Genomic DNA, 18,544 nt, shown 5'->3' with positions numbered 1-18,544 from the left:
AACTGCTGTGGTTCCTTGTGGCTTGTTTCCCCATTTGGTTACTGATTTTGTCCTTGCATTAAAGCCACTTAGCGAGTAGAACATATTCTGTTCATGGTATGTGGGGTAGTGTTTTTTAAAGGCTCTAGTGTATTTTATGGAAATGTAAGTGCCAAGTGCTCACAAAATCATCTGTCTTCCTGCAGACAGCCGCTGTACTGTACTGAGGAAACAAGACTGTAGCGATGTGCCAGTAAGTTATTTGATCACTTTAAATGTTATGTTCTAATTTATTTTAATTGAAGAAAATGAGAAGAACCCTTGCCAGTGTTTATTTACATCACATGTAGCACTCCAGAACCAAATGTCGAGGACTTTTGGAGAGTGTATGCTTCCATTAGAAAGTTTAATCCCAGATTTCCTCTTGGGAGTTGGAGCAATAATCAACAAATTTGGGAGGTTGAAATAAACAGTGTCCATACAGTCTCACCACTAATAAATGTTACTGTTAGATATTGGAAAGGAAGAGTCCTTAGGTCATCACCTGACATAAAAATGGAAAGTTTATCTTCAGTGATTAAAATGGCAGTATTTTGCTCTATAAGGAAACAAAAGGACTTTGTTTTGAATGACTCCCAATTGAGTGACGTTAAAACAGTTCCATAGTTATTTTCCTTAGTAGATTGGAGTAGCCTTTTATCCTTTCTGGCAGTTCAGACATTCTTTAGTTTATAAAAATGATTAAATAGAGGAGGGAAAAGCATTGTGGCAAGAAAATGTACTGATTTTTCGGGATCAGTTTATCTATACTTGACATTTTGTCTTAATCTGCTATATCACATTTCCCGATCTAAGAATGGATTCACACCTAATATACCCCTAGGAAATTAAATGCTGCTTCTAAATTCACTTTTGTCCCAGTTTAAAATGTTGGGACTATTAAATGTTATTTATAGCATTATGTGTTACCAAACTTTTTCTTATTTTCTTTAAGAAACCATAACACTTGAGCTGAAAGTCTATAATGTTATTTTTTTAAATTTTTTCTTTAATTTTAATTTTGTATTTTGTAATGTTGTTTTGGTTAAGTGTTTTATATATACGTCTAATTTATGACTAGTCTGTGAAAATTAGTATGGCTTCTTTATATTGAGCTTCAGAATGCTGCTGTTTTGAGTGTCCATTGATAATTTTCTCCCCATTTTTTAGTTTACTTCCACCAAGGTCAAAAACAAAGGCAAGAAAAAGAAGCAGAAAGATACAAAGGTATGGAGTATTTTCAATGCTTAGTTATTTTCTGCACTCTACAAATTAATTAATAGTATTATTAATGAACCAATTCTAGGGTTGTAATGAAGCATTTTGTAGAGAAGGACTTTCTAGGCTTTCATCTAAAGGTATTTTGGCATTCTCCTACAGGCTATGGAATCTCAGGTTCATATTGTGTATATATAAGTCTCGAAAGAGACTCTTATTCTTTATTGGTCTTTTTATTTTCCGGGTGTTTCCTGATGAAAACCCTGCCATGCAGGACTCGGAGTGGGTGTTTGTGGAGCAGAGTGGCCGAGGTTACCTTGTCTTACTCTCCCTGTCGTGGACTCACTGGTGACTGGCCTTGTGACTCTGGGCAAATTAATGTCCTCCTCTGTCTGATAGGGATCCTGGCAAATTCTATACTCATAACCAACAGAGTCATTGTGACTATTAGGTGGTATAATTGTCATCTATTATTATTGTTACTATTACTAAACTTAACAGTGAGGTAGGAAAGCAGACTAATCATTTCTAGAATCCAGAAACTTTTCGTTACAATTATTTCCATTCAGTTGTCTCTCTAAAATGTTCAAAATAAAAATGAATACTCATCATCATAACAGAATCCCAGGATGGGTGGGATCCCTTCCGTGTCTTCCCTGGGCCCCTCCAAGCCTGTGAGATATAGGTGTTATTTGTGAGTCTCCTGGTGGGTTTTGGTTCTTGTGTGTGTTTGGGTGTGTATGTGGAGAGGAACGGGTACGGGAGAGAGCAAGCAGATAGTAGGGGAGGAGGAGAGCAGCTTGTAAGTTCCAGTAAAAGTTTCTTTTATATTTGACTGTATGTCTTTAGCTAAAGTGGGAGTTTGAACTGAGCGACATTTACATTTTTCTTGGAGCGTTGGAAACCACCCTAAATAGTAATTTGGGCCTAATTATGATTGCTGAAACATATATTATTATGTGTTCCTGTTGGTGAGATAATTTGAATAGATCTTATATATTGACAATTTACATGTGTATTTATATAAACAAGCCTCAGTTTTAATGGTCATTTTTTTTTTCCTTCATGGAATTTTAAGGTAAAAAGCCATTGTCATTTTTTTTGTCTTTTAAACCAGCCTATGCTAGTTGGGTCTGGAACCCCTTCAGTAACAACAAACACTGAGTCTGTGAATTCAGGTGAAGACCATAAGTAAGTACAATTTTTAAAGTTTTGCTGCATTTTATTTAACTCAAGCTTTTGTTTTTTTAATTTGCAGAGTATTTTTTTCAACTTATTGTGTTGTATAGTATAACTTCCAACTTATTGTATTGTGTAATATAACATACATATAAAGCAAAGAAATAAAAGGACAAAAGTTTTCAAAGCACTCTTCAACAAGTGGTTACAGGACAGATCCCAGAGTTTGTCATGGGCTACCATACCATCCTCTCATATTTTTCCTTCTGTCTGCTCCAGAATATAGGAGGTAGAAGAAATTTTTTTTTTTATCATCACAGTTGTCTTTTTTTCCTTCTTTTTTTGTGAAAAATAGCATGTATACAAAAAGCTATAAATTTCAAAGCATAGCACTACAATTAGTTGTTGAACATATTTCAGACTTTGACATGGTTACAATTTCACAATTTTAGGTTTTTACTTCTAGCTGCTCTAAAATATTGGAGACTTAAAAGAGATACCAATTTAATGATACAACATTCATATTCATTTGTTAAATCCTATCTTCTATGTACAACACCACTGTCACCTTTGATCTTTCCATATCTCTCTTTAGGTTTGTTTAGGCTATGGCAATTCTAAATTTTTGCTGTTGTAAGGGTCTGTCACTAATATGGGGTAGGGAGATGGAACTATCTGATGTTCTGGAGAGGCTAGGCTAGGTTTCGGGACTTACCTGGACCTGGAGGTTGTAGGTTTCTGAAAAGTTACTCTAGTGGCTGGAACCCTTGTGGAATCTTATATATTGCCCTAGGTGTTCTTTAGGATTGGCTGGAATGGTCCTGTTTGGGGGTTGGCAGGTTATGATAGGTAGCAAGGTCTACCTGAAGCTTGCATAAGAGCAACCTCCAGAGTAGCCTCTCGACTCTATTTGAACTCTGCCATTGATACTTATTACACTTCTTTTCTCCCTTTTGGTCAGGATGGTTAACTCAAGCATTTTTAACTGAATAAAGGGTATTAATGTAATGTACTTTAAACAAGTTTTATTTCTCTAAGTTCTGTGACTAAATATGTGCATCTATTATGACAACTTAACATGATCCATCTGGGTTGAATTTATACCATGGCTTGTAGGTGTTAAGAATTCATATAAACTGTTTAAAGTCACAAGGCTAATGCTATTCATTTGATGAGTTTGTATTGAGAGCCTATTATGTGCAGGGCATTATGGAAAAATTTTAGAAAAATGTCTAGAATATGATCTTTAAGATGCTAAATAAAGAGCATGCCTTATTAATAATTACCAGCATATTTGCTGTGATAGGAGAAGAGAGATGTTGGAGGCTGTATATGATATTCTGATTTAACCTTAGATGGTAGTGATTTTCAGTGGCAACTATTTGTTGAAACTTAGTTTTCAAGAAACAAATAGACTTGAAGAAATAAAATTAGTAGTGAATAGTAGTGGTTTTTTAAATATCATTTTCCTTTAAGGGCAAAAAGCCCACAAAATTGTTTTTCTTTTCTTTTTTTTCACATTTCTTAATGTGAGTTTTAATAGCAAATAAAACATGCATATTTTCATGAATCCTTTCAGTCTAGGATTAGTGTGGAGTTGAAATAATAATGGATTACACTTAGATAACAGTTACACCTATTATATAGGCCCTATTTTAATTACTTTATATATGTAAGCTAATTTAATTAATTCATCCACAATAGGCAGTAGGTGCTGTTATGACCATTTTCCAGATAAGAAAACAGGGACAGTAGGTTGGTAAATGGCAGAACCAGAATTCAAAGCAGGCAGTCTAGCTTCAAAGCCCCACTCAGACTACTACTTATTTTTAGAGTGCTTTACTCTTATACTCTTTTTTTTAAAAAAAAACTCTTGTTATTTAGCACCTTTACTGATTTCGATCTTATTTAGACTTATATTAAATGACAGTTGTAAAATCTTATTTTTTCTCTGAACTTTTTAACAAGTTTAATGGCAGCACATTGATTTTTTTAAAAATGTGCTATTTGCAGGAAGAATAAATAGAATGTTTACTCAGAATGTCACGTATGATTTCTCTTGCATATAATTGTTAAGGGTAACTTGTGCAATGTTAGTATTTTTTTGCATCATAAAACTGAGTAATACTATCATGGTCTTTATTTCAATTTAAGTATTTTTCTGGTTTACTCCAAGGTTTTTTAAAAGTCACAAAATTGTTTTTTTCATCGGCAGACGCAGTTCCAGTGCTGCAGGCCCGTTTGTGGTGCCTGAACATCTTCGGGAGGAGGTAAAGGAATTTGAAGCCCTCTATGAACAACAGCAAAACCCCGAATATGTTATCCATAATAAGAGAGTGTGGGATATTAACCCAAAACAAAAAAATTCGACTTTATATGAGTAAGTGGTTTAGCAATTCTACAACTATTATTTTATACTGAGACTGCCAGTTCAAGATCTGAAGTTGCTTTGTTGTAATTTCTTAGGTTTATTAAAAGAATCATTTATTAGCTCACAACCTCTAAGAAAGAAAAGTATTTTTAGAGCTTTTTGCCATGTATTAAATTGAGGATTTTTAGTTATTAAATTTAGAATCCTCATAATTATTGGTTTTGTCAGTTTGAACTGCTAATGTAGATACTTTCTACTTCTACATTTATCCTGGTATGTCCTAAAAGGACTGATAAACAAAGCTTCTAGCCATAATCTTCTTATTTTGAATTCTCAGGAACATATTTGACAAAGAGTAGTATGGTTATTTGATCTCAGTGTCCTTATGTTGATGGATGCATTTGTTTGGCATCTCATAATTCCAGTGATAAGTAATGTAGCTTGGTAAAATAGTTCTCTTTTATTGGGAAAGATAGCAGGAGAGTAACTTTGGGTCCGAGTTGATTGAACATGTGAATGGGCAGTTCAACAGTGAAGTCAAGCCTAGAGTCAGATGGCTAAAAGTCAGGTGAAGAGTTTATGAAAATCGAGGAAGCAGCTTACCATTTTGAATTTGCATTAATAAATAGTGCCTGGGTCCTGCCTTAACAAAATCAAGAGGAAAAAATGCTTAATAGAAAAGTAATGTAAAAGCTAATTCTTCTGAAAAAACTTGTCGCTGATCCATAGTTTTGGTCATCTCTTCCATTTTCCTCCTGTGCATCATTCCTTTTCAGTTTAGATTTGTTCTTGGTCTTTCTTCATGGTTTTTTTTTTTTTAAGCTAAAATGCCAAGCAAATCATATTTATAGGGAATGGCAATAAAACTACACTAATATTTCTTAAAATATACAGGACTTTGTTTCATGCATCCAAAACTGGAGCTAAAACATAGTTTTCAGTAGCTTGCCTCTTAAAGAATTGATTGCCATAAGTGGGAAGAAATTTGACCTAATGAGAAAAGTGTAGGCTGATTTGTATGTATTTTGAAATACAATCCATATCTTATAATAAGAGAAAGCCAAGAAGTTACAGGAAATTTCACCTTAAAACTTTTGAATTTTCAAAAGTGAACATATGGTAGCTTAAAAAAGATGGTATCTTTTATGAACCAGTAGACAAAAGAAATATAAAACTTAAGTTTTGTGTATGAGAAGGACATGGATTAGAAAAAAATCCCAGGAGTCAGGAGTACTGGGATTACTATTATGAATTAATAATTAAAATAATTAAAAACTAATTTTCCTTCACTTTTGGTGTTCACTTTAAAATGAGGGGATTGGACTAATTAGTATTTTTAAATTTATTATTTAGTAGAGAAGTTGTAGACTTACAGAAAATTCATGAAGAAGATATAGAATTCACATATAACCACCCTCATACACAGTTTTCCTATAATTCATTGGATTAGTTTGGTAACTTTGTTATTGCTAATGGAACAGTATTACGATGTTATAATTATACTGTTAACTACAGTCAGTATTTACATTAGGGGTTCAATGTTTATTTTATAGTCCTGTATTTTTTAAAAAATTTTTATGCTAGTAACATATATGCAACCTAAAATTTCTTTCTTTAACTACTTTCAAATGTATAATTCATTGCTGTTAATTGTTCACAATATTGGGCTACCATCTATTACCAAAACTTTTCCTGCTCCCCAAATAGAAACTCTGTACAATTTAAACCTTTATAGTCAAATCCCTATCCCACCCTGGTTCCTGATAATCTGTATTCTAGATTCTAAATTTATGATTTAGTAATTCAAATTATTTCATATTAGTAAGGTCATACAATATTTGTCCTTTTGTCTCTGACTTATTTCACCCAACATGATATCTTCAAGGTTCATCCAAATTTTCACATGTATCAGAACGTCATTCCTTTTTATGGCTAAATAATTTCCCACTCTATGTATGAGACCACATTTTGTTTATTCATCTGTTGAGGACACTTGGGTTACTTCCATTTTTTGATCGTCATGAATAATGCTGTTACGAACATTGGTGTGCAAATATCTGCTCAAATCCCTCCTTTCAGTTCTTTTGGTTATACACCCAGACATGAGATATCCAGGTCCTAAACTGTATTCGTTTATTAAAGCTGCTGGACTGCAATAACCAGAAATGTAATGGCTTCTATAAAGGGAATTCATTATGTTATGAGTTCTGAGGCCATTAAAGTGTTCAAACTAAGACATCCAGAGAAAGATACCTTGACTCAAGAAGGCCAGTGGGTCCAGAACACTTTTGTCAGCTGGGAAGCATGTGGCTGACATCTGCTGGTCCTTTGGTGTCTGGTTTTCAGGGAGCTTTTGCATCTCCAAACATCTGGGTCTCATGTCGGCTCTGTGGGCTCTGTCTGCTCTTTCCAAAATGGTTGCGTTTTAAAGGACTCCAGAAGGTGGATTAAGACCCACCTTAAATGGGTGGAGACACGTTTCCATGGAAACACCTCCATGGAAACCACCTAATCAAAAGGTCCCACTCATAATTGGATGGGTCACATCTAGAAACAACATAATAAAAAAGTTCTGTGATGTGTTTTTTTTTCAAACTTTCAGCTTATGCTTCCATGACTTTCTCTGTCTTTGTCTGAAATTCATTCTCTTATAAAGGACTCCAGTAAAATTTTGAAAGCCCATCCTGAATGAGGTGGGTCACACCTTAATGAAAGAAGCCTAATCAAAAGATCTTACTTGCAAAAACCTAAAGTTGTGGAGTTGAACCCATACAAAACTCTGAAATCTGTTCTACCACTAATTGTTGCCATGTGCTTTGAAATTTATTGCTTTTTTTCTGTAAGTTATTTTGCACACACACAAAAAAGTTGATTGTGATGATAAATGCAAAGCTATATGATGATATTGTGAATCATTGATTCCACGCTTTGGATGATTACATGGTATGTGACTGACTATATCATATATATCATGAAAAAAAAATTTAAAAAAAAGATCTTACTTACAAAGCGTCCATACTTAGGAGTGAGATCTTAACAATATTTAGTCTTCCAACTCATGAGTGTGGAATGTCTTTCCATTTATTCAGGTCTACTTCTTCCTCCTCCTCCTCCCAGGCACTTGAAGCCAGTGGGCTATAATAAAAGCATCACGCATGCAGGGGGGAGTCATATATTCACATCAGTTGGAGAGATTATCCTTTTTTAGTGAAACATGTTCATGATAAGCACATTTGAAAATGCTTTTGTTAGTGTTAAGTATTCAGAGTAGCCATGCTAACAGAGGGAAGTGATATTTGGTATCTGTGCCTCAGAATCATTTGCTGTGAATATAGGTTATTCATTTTTAAATTGTCATCTGCATTTATTTGTGGCAGCATCTGCACAAAAAAGTGGTCTTCTACTTCAAATACTTTTTACCCCCTTCCTTTAAAAATAATTGCTCTCTTTATTAGTATTAATTTGTTTAGAAAGCTCTTGGGAGATTTTTGCCCTGGAGGACGCTATCTCAGTGATGCCTTGTCTGTCTTCCTTGCTAGATATACCTGTTTTAGGTCAAATAAAAAAATTCAAGTGGAAAAAGAAGCAGGAATGGAAAAGAATAGAGACCCAGAACTGGAAAGAACAAACCTGGTCCAGAACAGAAGGCAGATTAAGGAATTGGCCCCTATGACTGTGGGTCTAAGTCTTGAACTGTCTTGATCAGAAATGATTAATTTTAGCACTTCTGAATCATTGTGTATTCCTAAGCAGAAGAATTTTAATAGAGTTACTAGATGCAAATTCAAGTAGGATTTTTTGAGATTGAATTCATCTTCTCATATGACATTCATGGTATTTAAATTTTTCTTTCTCACAAATTAAGTTTTTTTGCTTTTTAAAGTGATTGCATAATTATATAGTTGAAATTTATAAAGACATTTTATTTTCCTTTTGCTTTTTTCCTTAAAAAATTAGAAAGGGCTATATGCCAAATGGTTAGACTAAATTTTGTTTACTGTATCACTGATTGTGGTTAACCTTAGATTTTTAGTACGAGCATAGTATATTTGTGGAGGAGAGGTAGAGATCAGTGAGAAGTAAAATAATGTTTTACTTTGGGAGTATAAACTTTTTTCAAACAAATATGTGGGTGTACTTCCTTGTAGTAACTCACGTAAATGTGAATTTTTTCTAAGCTACTTCTCTCAGTTCTTGGAGGAACACGGTCCCTTGGACATGGGTAGCAGGATCTTCTCGGAAGAATACGAGTTTTTCCCCGAAGAAACTCGACGGATACTGGAGAAAGCTGGAGGTCTGAAATCTTTTCTCCTGGGATGTCCTCGTTTCGTGGTGATTGACAATTGCATTGCACTGAGGAAAGTTGCGTTACGCCTCAAGAAAAAGAGGAAGAAGAGAAACATGAAGGCAAAAGTAGAAGAACTTTCAAAAGCATTGGAGATGGAACTGTTTTTACAGCTTAGACTGTCGCTGAGTTTAGCCACTATGGAATTTGAACCAGATGCAGAGGGCCAGGTAGAGTCAGATTTATCATCAGCACCAGCTTCTGAGGACCTGCAGCCCAGGTCAGAGGCCGAAGACCCTCCCGAGCCAGCTGTTGAAGATGTGGAGCCGGAACCAGAGCCTGAGGGTTCTTGCGGACCAGTGTCTGATGACGGGAACACTGAGGTGGTTCCCCCTGCAGCCCCCGAGAAGGCAGATGACGAGCAGATCGCACCACCTCCCACACCAGTTCCTGAGGAAGTGAAGCCCACACACGTGTCCGCTCACTTTTCCAAACCAGTTTCTGGGGAGGTGGAACCCGTGTATTGGCCGCAGAGTCATCTGGTCACGGGCTACTGCACATACCTTCCTTTCCAGGGGTTCGACATTACCCAGACGCCCCCTGCGTTTATCGGCATGCTGCCAAGTCTGCCCCAGTATGCCAACATCTACACGCCTCTGGCCGCCCTTTGTCCAGAGTATCAGCTGCGAGCGGCAGTCCCGGTGGTGCCGACTTTCGTTGCCAGCAACAGGCCAGATGAAAACGCTGCTGCTTATGCTGAGGGCCACTGTTTGGATGCTGAGGATGCTCCTGGGAGCCGGATTGCCTCTGAGCCCGAAGTCTCTCAGGACGCAGTAGAGTCACCCTGCAGCCCGGATGCTGGTGTCACAGCTCTCCATGAGGCCCCAGGTGAGGGGCACTGCGGGAAGTCTGCAGAGCAGAAAGAAGATGCCGAGAGCGACGGAGCAGCGAGTCATGTCCCGCGTACACAGACGGTCGCCGTGCAGGTAAATGTCAGTAGGAAAAGCTTCTTAACACTGACGTTAATTTCCCTTTTCATCTTTCTTTGCTAGCATATTTACTAAAATCCTTGAAAGGTGATTACCTTTGTCATGGCTGCTGAAGCTTTTGTCTGAAAGTGTTTAAAAAATATGAACCCATGTGGGCATGGAGGTAATTGTATCAGAAAGACCTTTTGGCTCCAGTGCGTCATTCCTCACCCAAATTCTGCAGAAATTGAGAAGTAAGATAAAGGAGTCAGCAGATGGAGCCAAACATCACCTTAATAGTAAATACAGCCGCTGCAGAAGGGGGACATGACATATCTCAGAGGAGTGCCTGCCCTCATGAGGCTTTCCCAGTTACAGCAGGGCTGGACCAGTGCTTCTCCACTTGGGGAGTCCATCCCGTGAGACTTACCAATAGCCTGGAGAAGAAAACGTGCCTCTGCCCAGGCACCCCACTCCCAAAAAGAAGAGAAGGAAGTATCTGGGCTACACATGCCCAGTTTCTCCTGCCAAACCAGTGCAAGAAGGAGGGCCTTGAATGAGGCAATGGGTGGGAAAGCTCGAGGGATGGGTGTTGGACAAGCCTGAGAATAGCCCGGGGTTCCTCTAGGGTTGTCTTTGAAGGGCCTGAGTTCATTAAGCCTTTAATGGGTTTTCCCGCTCCATTAAGGCTTTTATTTTCTAGGGAGCGTTGGAAAAATATGTCGTGTAATGAACCAAAATCATTGTCAGTTAATACTGATTCTAAATGATCACTCTTTCCTAATAAAAATGTATTGGGAACGTTATCTAAATTTGCAAATATATATATATAGTAGTCATGGTTTAATGTGCTGTTTACATGATAAGTTTATTTTACTAGAACAATTTACCAGTTACAAACTGACCGTAAGTGTGCTTAAAAAATGTGTTTTTTTTGCCGCATAGGTGTGTTGGAATGTCACCCACCAGGAAGTCAATACTGAGCCTTATGAGCCTTTTGAGGCAGAACAGGTCGGTCAGTTGCATTAAACTGTTTAAAGCTTTAATCTTCATCAATTTAAGAAAATGGAAATGAAGAACCAGAACTATCTTAGAGCCAGCTAATCCCATACAGAATTATGAGCTAGAAACAAGAAAATTACTGTTTTGTTTTTATTTTTGGAATCTGGAAATGGGGGCAAGGGAAAAGGTAAATTTTTTTCTAGCTTATTTATTTCAAAATAGAACAACTTTACTGTTTTAGTTATAAATATTTTCTCTTTATAAATAAGAGCTTAATCACCTAAATAATCCAGAAGTGTATTTTAACAGTGTTCCCCACTTTAAGAATAGTTCAATTAGAAAATAAATTAATATAATTTACCATAGTAATGTATCATAAAAGAAAATTTCTTTGCTCTAATCCATAATTGCTGAAAAGATATCAGATAAAATTCATATCCCCTTCTTGATGAAAACTTATAATATTGGACTAGATGAAATTTCTCAATGTGCTGATTTCTTTCTTTCTTAAGCCAAAAATTATCTTGTTTAAAGGAGAAATATCATCATTATTATTTATTTTTATTCTGGAAGTATTAGTTGATGAAATTAGATAAAAGGAAGAAATGAGATTGGAAAGAGAAAGTGTAGGTATCATTTACAGAAGCTAAGGTTACATACCTGGGGAAATCCAAAAGGATCATCTGAAAACCTGTACCAAAATGTGAGAGAATTCAGTAAATGTCATTGGATACAAAATAAATAACCTTTTCATGTGCAGACAACAACTTGTTAGGAAGCATATTAGAAAACAAGATTCCATTTTCACTAGCAACAGAAAGATAACATACTCATATCTATGTAAAGAATACTTTAAATGTTCCTGAGACACATAAAGGTTTAAATAGATGAATGTTGCTGTGTTACTGGAGGGAGATTCTTTCTCCTGAAAGCTTTTATTTAACACAATCCCATTACAAACATGAATATGTATAAGTGCAGCTTCTTAAATCTAATAAATAGTTCTTGATGTTAATTGTAGAGAATAACATTCAAATCAATCTGCACCCCTTCTAAAACAAACAAATATTCAGAACTAATTATAGTAGAGATTGAAAAGTTTCATTATGGATTCCAGTAAAATGCGTGATTATATTTAAAAAAACAGCTGGCTTTGTTAAACAGTGCTTAGGGGTTTGAATTCTTTAATTATTGTGACATTTCCCTGATAAATTTTCATCTGCCTTTTATTCTTATTTGTTTAGTTTAAGAGGCAATTAAGAACAGGATCAAAAATAGGCATTTGAAACGATCTCTGATGGATAATTTTGTCATTGACTTTTTTAGGGGGAGATTGCACAGATTGAAAAAGAGGACCAAGTGTTACGAAAGCAGCTTAAGGAAGCATGTGAAAATTATGAGAAGATAAAACTCAAGAGCTCAGAAGAGATCCAGGACCTGGAAGAAAAGTTGAAGAGGAACGCAGAAGAAAGCAAGGTAATCCTACCTGAAACCTCCCTTTAATTGCTTGCAGCGTACTTAGAAGAGTGCAAGTGCGACTGTGCTTGTGCAAGCCTCAATTAGCTGAGCTTCTGCGTTGTTCCGTCACCTGGATTATTACATTTAAAAGATGTTCTCACCTTCTAGAAGCAAGCTATGAAATCGATTTTTTAATATTTATAATTAAAAAGAAATATCAGTGCATCTCAGAAAGTAAGGACAAATATTTTTTCAGTTCCATGTGGGCATATGCATACATATACATATGTGTGTACATATGCTCATATGTTATGCTCATGATTAAAATGTACTTGTCTTCATGGGTCACAGTCAAGACCACCTGCTGGTCTAACGCTTTCCTGTATCCTCCCACCCACCCTCAGCCCCCCACTCACGTCCTTCTGAGTTATTTCTCTGACTGACTGGCATACTGCCCTGCCTCCACCCTTCGCCGGCTGCCTCGGAGCTGCAGGCTGAAATCCACGCTCCTCAGCCTGGCCCACAAGCCTCCTGCCCCTGAATCCAAGCCCCTCACTGCCGTCCGCCCTGCCCGCTCTTCCTGCTCTCACCTGGTGCTCCCGCCTCAAAGCACCTCTTGCTTTTGCCCAAACATGCCTTACTCTTTCATCCTTCTGCTTTGCTCTTCCCACTGCTTGCAATCCATTCTCCATGTGGCAGACTCATCTCTGAAGACGGAGATCAAGCGTCCCTGATTTTGAGAAGCCCTTCCCAACTACTAGACGGTCTGTCATCCCTCGGTCCGTTCTCGTGGGTTTCCGTGACTGCTTCCCCTCTAGTCTGAGGCTCCAGGGCAGAGGTTGCGTTCTTGTGTCCTTGCGTCCCGGGCCTCAGCCACAGGCCTGTGGCTGGCACAGAGGGTGAGCCCAGCAAACGTTCATTTCGCTGAACTTGAGCCATTCTATAAGCTCTTACACTGCCAGTTCTATCCTCAAGCTTGCTTTCTTCTTTTTTTTTTAAATGGTAAAGCTCACCATTCATTTAAGTACATTCTAAAATGTTTCTAGATCTCAAAGACGGAATTAGGCTGGTTCCTCAAAGACCTGGAAAAGGAAGTTAAGAAATGGCAACAAGAGAGAAAAGAAATCCAAGAAAGGCTAAAAGCACTGATGAAGAAAATTGTAAGGCTTTCAAGTGCCAACAATGCATTGTAAGTAACATTTGAGAGGCAACAGTTTTTAAGAAAAATATTGTGGGTTTTTTTTGGTTATTTTAAGATTTGTGATACTCGATTTCAAACTATATCAAGCAAAGTAAGAATCCATAGTGTTTTTGATTCTGCTTTTGCACTGTTTTTATCTCATTTTAAAAATCATCTCTTGGAGAATCATCTCATCTAAATTTTTTTCTAAACCTGTTTTAAGATAAATTATATAAAAGCATGGGACTGAGAACTTATAAAGAACTGACTGTTTCTAGTCTGAAATTACTGCAAACACTGCCTTTGACCCTCATTTTCCTTAGTTGTAAAATAAGGTGGTTAGTCTAGACCAAACATTCATTCCAGCATAAAGTGATAACTATTTTATTTATAATCATTTTCATCCTAATTCTTTTAATTATTAAATTCTGGACTTGGAATATGAAGGATTTGGTAATACATACAAATCATAGGCATAATTGTCAAGTCTGCCAAGTTTGTTTTAAGATACTCCATGATACCCTTCTAACCCCCTCACTCCTGACCAGTGATAGCCGTGTTCGCCTCAGCCTCGCTGCTGTGTGACAAACATCCCCCAGTCTGGCTTAAGCTGGTAGCCTTATTATTTGCTCACGCTTCTGCCCTCTGGCCTGGGCTCTCCTGGGCAGTTCTGCTGGTCTTGCCAGTGGTTCTTCTTAGGGGTACATTCCACTGGCGAGGTGTCTGGGGCTGGCCTTAGCTGGATGCAGGGCTGGCTGTGCTGTCTCCCCAGTCTCCCCAGTCGTGTCAGGCCCTCTCCCCCTTCATGTGACTTTTCTCCCTGGAACTTTCTCACCTATTTCTCAGCATTCCCACCAAATACTCACTCACTTTCCATTTCACATGAGCCTGTGTGTTGTGTAGTAGAATATTGGGCAGGAACCTTCTCCAGAAGAGAGTGGGAAGGTCTTTCTATGGCGTGATCTCAAAGCTAACTTGTCCTTAAAGCCTTTGTAATCCCACTGGGCAATTTTTTTTCAAGATTTTTTTTTTTCCTTAATATTTACAGTAACACACTTGCAAATGAAACAGAAGAGGAAAAGAAAGCACATTACGCAGACAGCCTTGAGAGAGCTAGGGTTGCAGAGGTGAGTCCCCAGCTCGCATTGTTCTTATGTGCTTGTGACCGACAGGTGTAGCAAACAGCATTGCTCTCAGGTGTTTGGGGGAAAAGAACATCCTACCACTTGTAATCCTGCCTCCCTAAAACAGCCACTCTTGTTCCTTGTCTCTACCTTTTAAATATTTATCCTTATTCTTACATTGTTACATAGATGTACTCTTAGTGGCTGTCAAAACTTGTAGCCTGCTTTCCTTATTTAGCATTATAACTCCATCATTTCCCATGCTTTACACTCTAGATGTCTACATCATATTTAATCAAGCGATGTACTGTGAAGTATCTAACCAAAGCATATATTTGCTGATACTTGAACATGATCCACTTATTCAAGAATGTACCCTTCCCCCCAAAACAAACACACACACACGCACGCCAGTGTCAGTATACTGTTTGAGAATACTGAGAGAAAAATCAAAATAATGTTGTCTTGTTACATTGTATTTAGTCCCTGAAACAGGATTATCTCTGTTTTTCTCAATGAACAGTAATTGTTAACTTACTGCTCTCTGTTTCTGATTATTTTGGGAAAACTCTTAGTTTATGTAAACTGCAAACATGAGTCTTTTCTGTCACTTAAAAATCAAAGATTGGGTTGCTCCCTTTAAAGAAAGGAAGAAACAAAGACCAAAGTCTCCATCCTTTGGGGAGGTGTCACACCCCCAGCTGTGTCCCTGAGCCTGCTGAGTTCCTGGAGCCGTTTGACCAGCAGGTGTACCTGGTGGGCCCTGTCAAGGTTTCAGACACCTGGACCAGAGGCCAGGGCATTCCACCTTCCCTGCCACAATTGGTGGCAAAGTGCCCAGTTCGACTTGGGAAAGGCAAAGATTCTAAGGTTTTAAAAACATGCCCAGAGGCTTTTGATGCCAGCTGAGAACAACTCCTCTGGGGCTCCCAGTTCAGCTGGGAGCAGCCTCTGGGCTGCTATGCAGCCCTACTCCGAGTCCTCTGAGGGCTGGGCAGCATGCCGGAGGTCCCACAGTGCCCTGTTGGTGCCTGCCGGAAGCACAGAGCCCTGTCTCGAGAGGCTCTCTCAGAGAAAAGCTCATTTAAGGCATGCGGCTTTTTTTTAGCATCACTTTGTTTTTCTGTTTTCAAACCTGGAAGAATGTTTTGCTTGGGTGAAATGACAACATAACCAAGTTCTGGTGGTGCTGTAGTTGAGGTTTAAGTCATGTAGATTTAAGCCATTTAGGGAGCATCTTGAAACTGGTTTAGAATATTTACGTTTTAACCCTTAAAATAGTTTCCATTTTCTGTTTTTAAAACACTAAAATGTTCTCTCATGGTAGATGACTGTGCTTGCAAACTGGAAGGAGAAGGAAGTGTGTAAGCTGCAGGTCATGGAAGCACAAGCAGAAGGCTGTCTGATGAGCCTGAAGCTAGCGAGGTACTGGGTGACCCTTGCATGCCATGTGGTAAATCAAAGAACTGATTTTAGAAAAAAGAGTTTTTATTAGGACATTTATATTTAATACTTCTACACAGTTGACACGTGTTCAATAGCAGAATAAGTAAAAATAGAAAAATAAAAATGATAAAAATCTACCCATAATTCCAAATTGAGACGTAACTAGTTGATATTTTTAAATAAATTCATTAAGTATTTGAAAAAATTAAAATTTAGTTTTTCCACCAAATAGTGTATAAAGGACTTCCTTTCACATCAATAATACATTTCTCCAACCTAAATTTGAAAAGTGACTGCAGTGTTCCAGCCTACAGATGTGCCGTGATTTACCCACCAGAACTGTGCAGGGGTTGTTAGGTTGTTAACAGATTTTGGTTACTATAAGCTTCACTGCAGTGAACATCCTCATAGTTCAATGTTTATTCAGTTTTAATTATCTCCATGCAATACATTTCTAGAACAAAAGTCACGTTTTAAGGCTTTCAAAACAGTTTTCTGAATTGCTTTCCATAATACCTATAAACTGACAGTCTCAATGGCGGAGAATGGAAGTGTCACTATGAAAGATGCCCACAGATGTTCATTTTTTCATCTCTTCCTAATCTTTACCTGTTTTTCTTCGTTTTGTTTTTGTTTTTAGAATGAAGTTTAGCTGAGCATCCTGGAGGATCTTCTTCAATCTAGCATTTAGTACTTTTCTACATGGGTTTTCACATATGGGATTTATTTTTATTCTGATCCTTTTCTCATGTTCCATACACGGGTTTTGACTTTCTAATCCCAGTCTTCTCATCTGTTCTGGTGATTTTTTTGTTGTTGTAGTTGTTTTTGTTTTTTGTTTTAGGCATGGGCAGCCTCCGGGAATCAAACCCGGGTCTCTGGCATGGCTGGCAAGAATTCTGCCACTGAACCACCATTGTACCACCCTGTCCTAGTGGGTTTTTTTTTAACGTTTATTTTATTGTATAGTATAATGTATACACAAAGCAAAGATATAAAAGAGCAGTGGTTTTTAAAACACTCTTCAGCAAGTGATTACAGGACAGATTCCAGAATTTGTCATGGGCTACCATACAATACTCTCTTATCTTCCTTCTAGCTGCTCCAGAATATAGGAGGCTAGAGGGCTTAAATACTTTTTTATCATCACAATTGACTTTTTTTCCTTCTTTTTCTGTGAAAAATAACATATATACCAAAAGGCCATAAATTTCAAAGTACAGCACCACAGCTAGTTGTAGAACATATTTCAGACTTTGACATGGGTTACAGTTTCATAATTTTAGGTTTTTACTTCTAGCTGCTCTAAAATACTGGAGACTAAAAGATATATCAATTTAATGATTCAGCATTCATATTCATTTGTTATGTCCTATCTTCTATGTATAATTCCACCATCACCTTTGATCTTTCCATCCCTTTCTTTAGGGGCGTTTGAGCTATGGCAATCCTAAATTTCTCATATTGAAAGAGTCTGACACTAATATGGGATAGGGAGATGGGACTATCTGATGTTTTAGAGAGGCTGGGCTAGGCTTCCGGACTGATCTGGACCAGGGACCCATCTGGAGGTTGTAGGTTTCTGGAAAGTTACTTGTGAAATCTTTTAGGATTGGCTGGAATGGCCCTGGTTGGGATTTGGCAGGTTATAATAGGTAGGGTAGCAAGATATGAGTGAAGCTTGCGTAAGAGCAACCTCCAGAGTAGCCTGTCAACTCTATTTGAACTCTCTCTGCCACTGATTTATTAGTTACACTTCTTTTCCCCCTTTTGGTCAGGATGTAATTGTTGATCCTACGGTGCCAGGGTCTGGATTCGTCCCTGGGAGTCATCTCTCATGTTGCCAGGGAGGCTTTCACCCGTGGATGTCATGTCCCACGTAGGGGGAGGGCAGCGTAGTTTAATCTGTTAGTAGCAATGCATATTTTCTCAGAAGAGTTTTCCTGAAACTAATGGCGGAGAAACTTAGGCTACCGATAGGCATGCCTAAGAGTTACTTCTGGAGGACCTCTGTTGTTGCTCAGATGTGGCCTTAGTCTCTCTAAGCTCAACTCTGCAAGTGAATCGAACCCAGGTCACTGGCACTAGGACAGGGCCGTGCAGCAGTAGCTCAGTGACAGAATTCTTGCCAGCCATGCCAGAGACCCGGGTTCGATTTCTGCATTTATCGGGCATCATGTAGAAGGCCAAAATCCACAGTTCATCAATATTCTCAATTTTAGATAATTTCGTTGTTCCCAAGAGACAGAAAACCCATAAAACACACTCTTGCCAAATAGAAAATCTGAACCTCCT

General features: G+C 37.9%; 1 protein-coding gene across 4 annotated transcripts in view; it reads left to right on the top strand.

Moving 5' to 3' along the window:
• The window catches only part of TTC3 (tetratricopeptide repeat domain 3), a 98,242-nt gene that overhangs the window by 68,010 nt on the left and 11,688 nt on the right, over positions 1–18,544 (top strand). For all 4 annotated transcript variants that reach the window (XM_077119091.1, XM_077119093.1, XM_077119092.1 and 1 more), the window contains 10 exons: positions 186–232; positions 1,189–1,245; positions 2,354–2,427; positions 4,631–4,795; positions 8,965–10,057; positions 10,985–11,050; positions 12,368–12,517; positions 13,546–13,688; positions 14,728–14,806; positions 16,131–16,228. In XM_077119091.1, coding sequence (XP_076975206.1) covers positions 186–232; positions 1,189–1,245; positions 2,354–2,427; positions 4,631–4,795; positions 8,965–10,057; positions 10,985–11,050; positions 12,368–12,517; positions 13,546–13,688; positions 14,728–14,806; positions 16,131–16,228 — 1,972 coding nt within the window. The remainder of the gene's footprint in view (positions 1–185; positions 233–1,188; positions 1,246–2,353; positions 2,428–4,630; positions 4,796–8,964; positions 10,058–10,984; positions 11,051–12,367; positions 12,518–13,545; positions 13,689–14,727; positions 14,807–16,130; positions 16,229–18,544) is intronic.

This window comes from Tamandua tetradactyla, chromosome 10, assembly GCF_023851605.1.
Source record: "Tamandua tetradactyla isolate mTamTet1 chromosome 10, mTamTet1.pri, whole genome shotgun sequence".
Classification (NCBI taxonomy): domain Eukaryota; kingdom Metazoa; phylum Chordata; class Mammalia; order Pilosa; family Myrmecophagidae; genus Tamandua; species Tamandua tetradactyla.
This window is presented reverse-complemented; position numbering and strand designations above follow the sequence as displayed.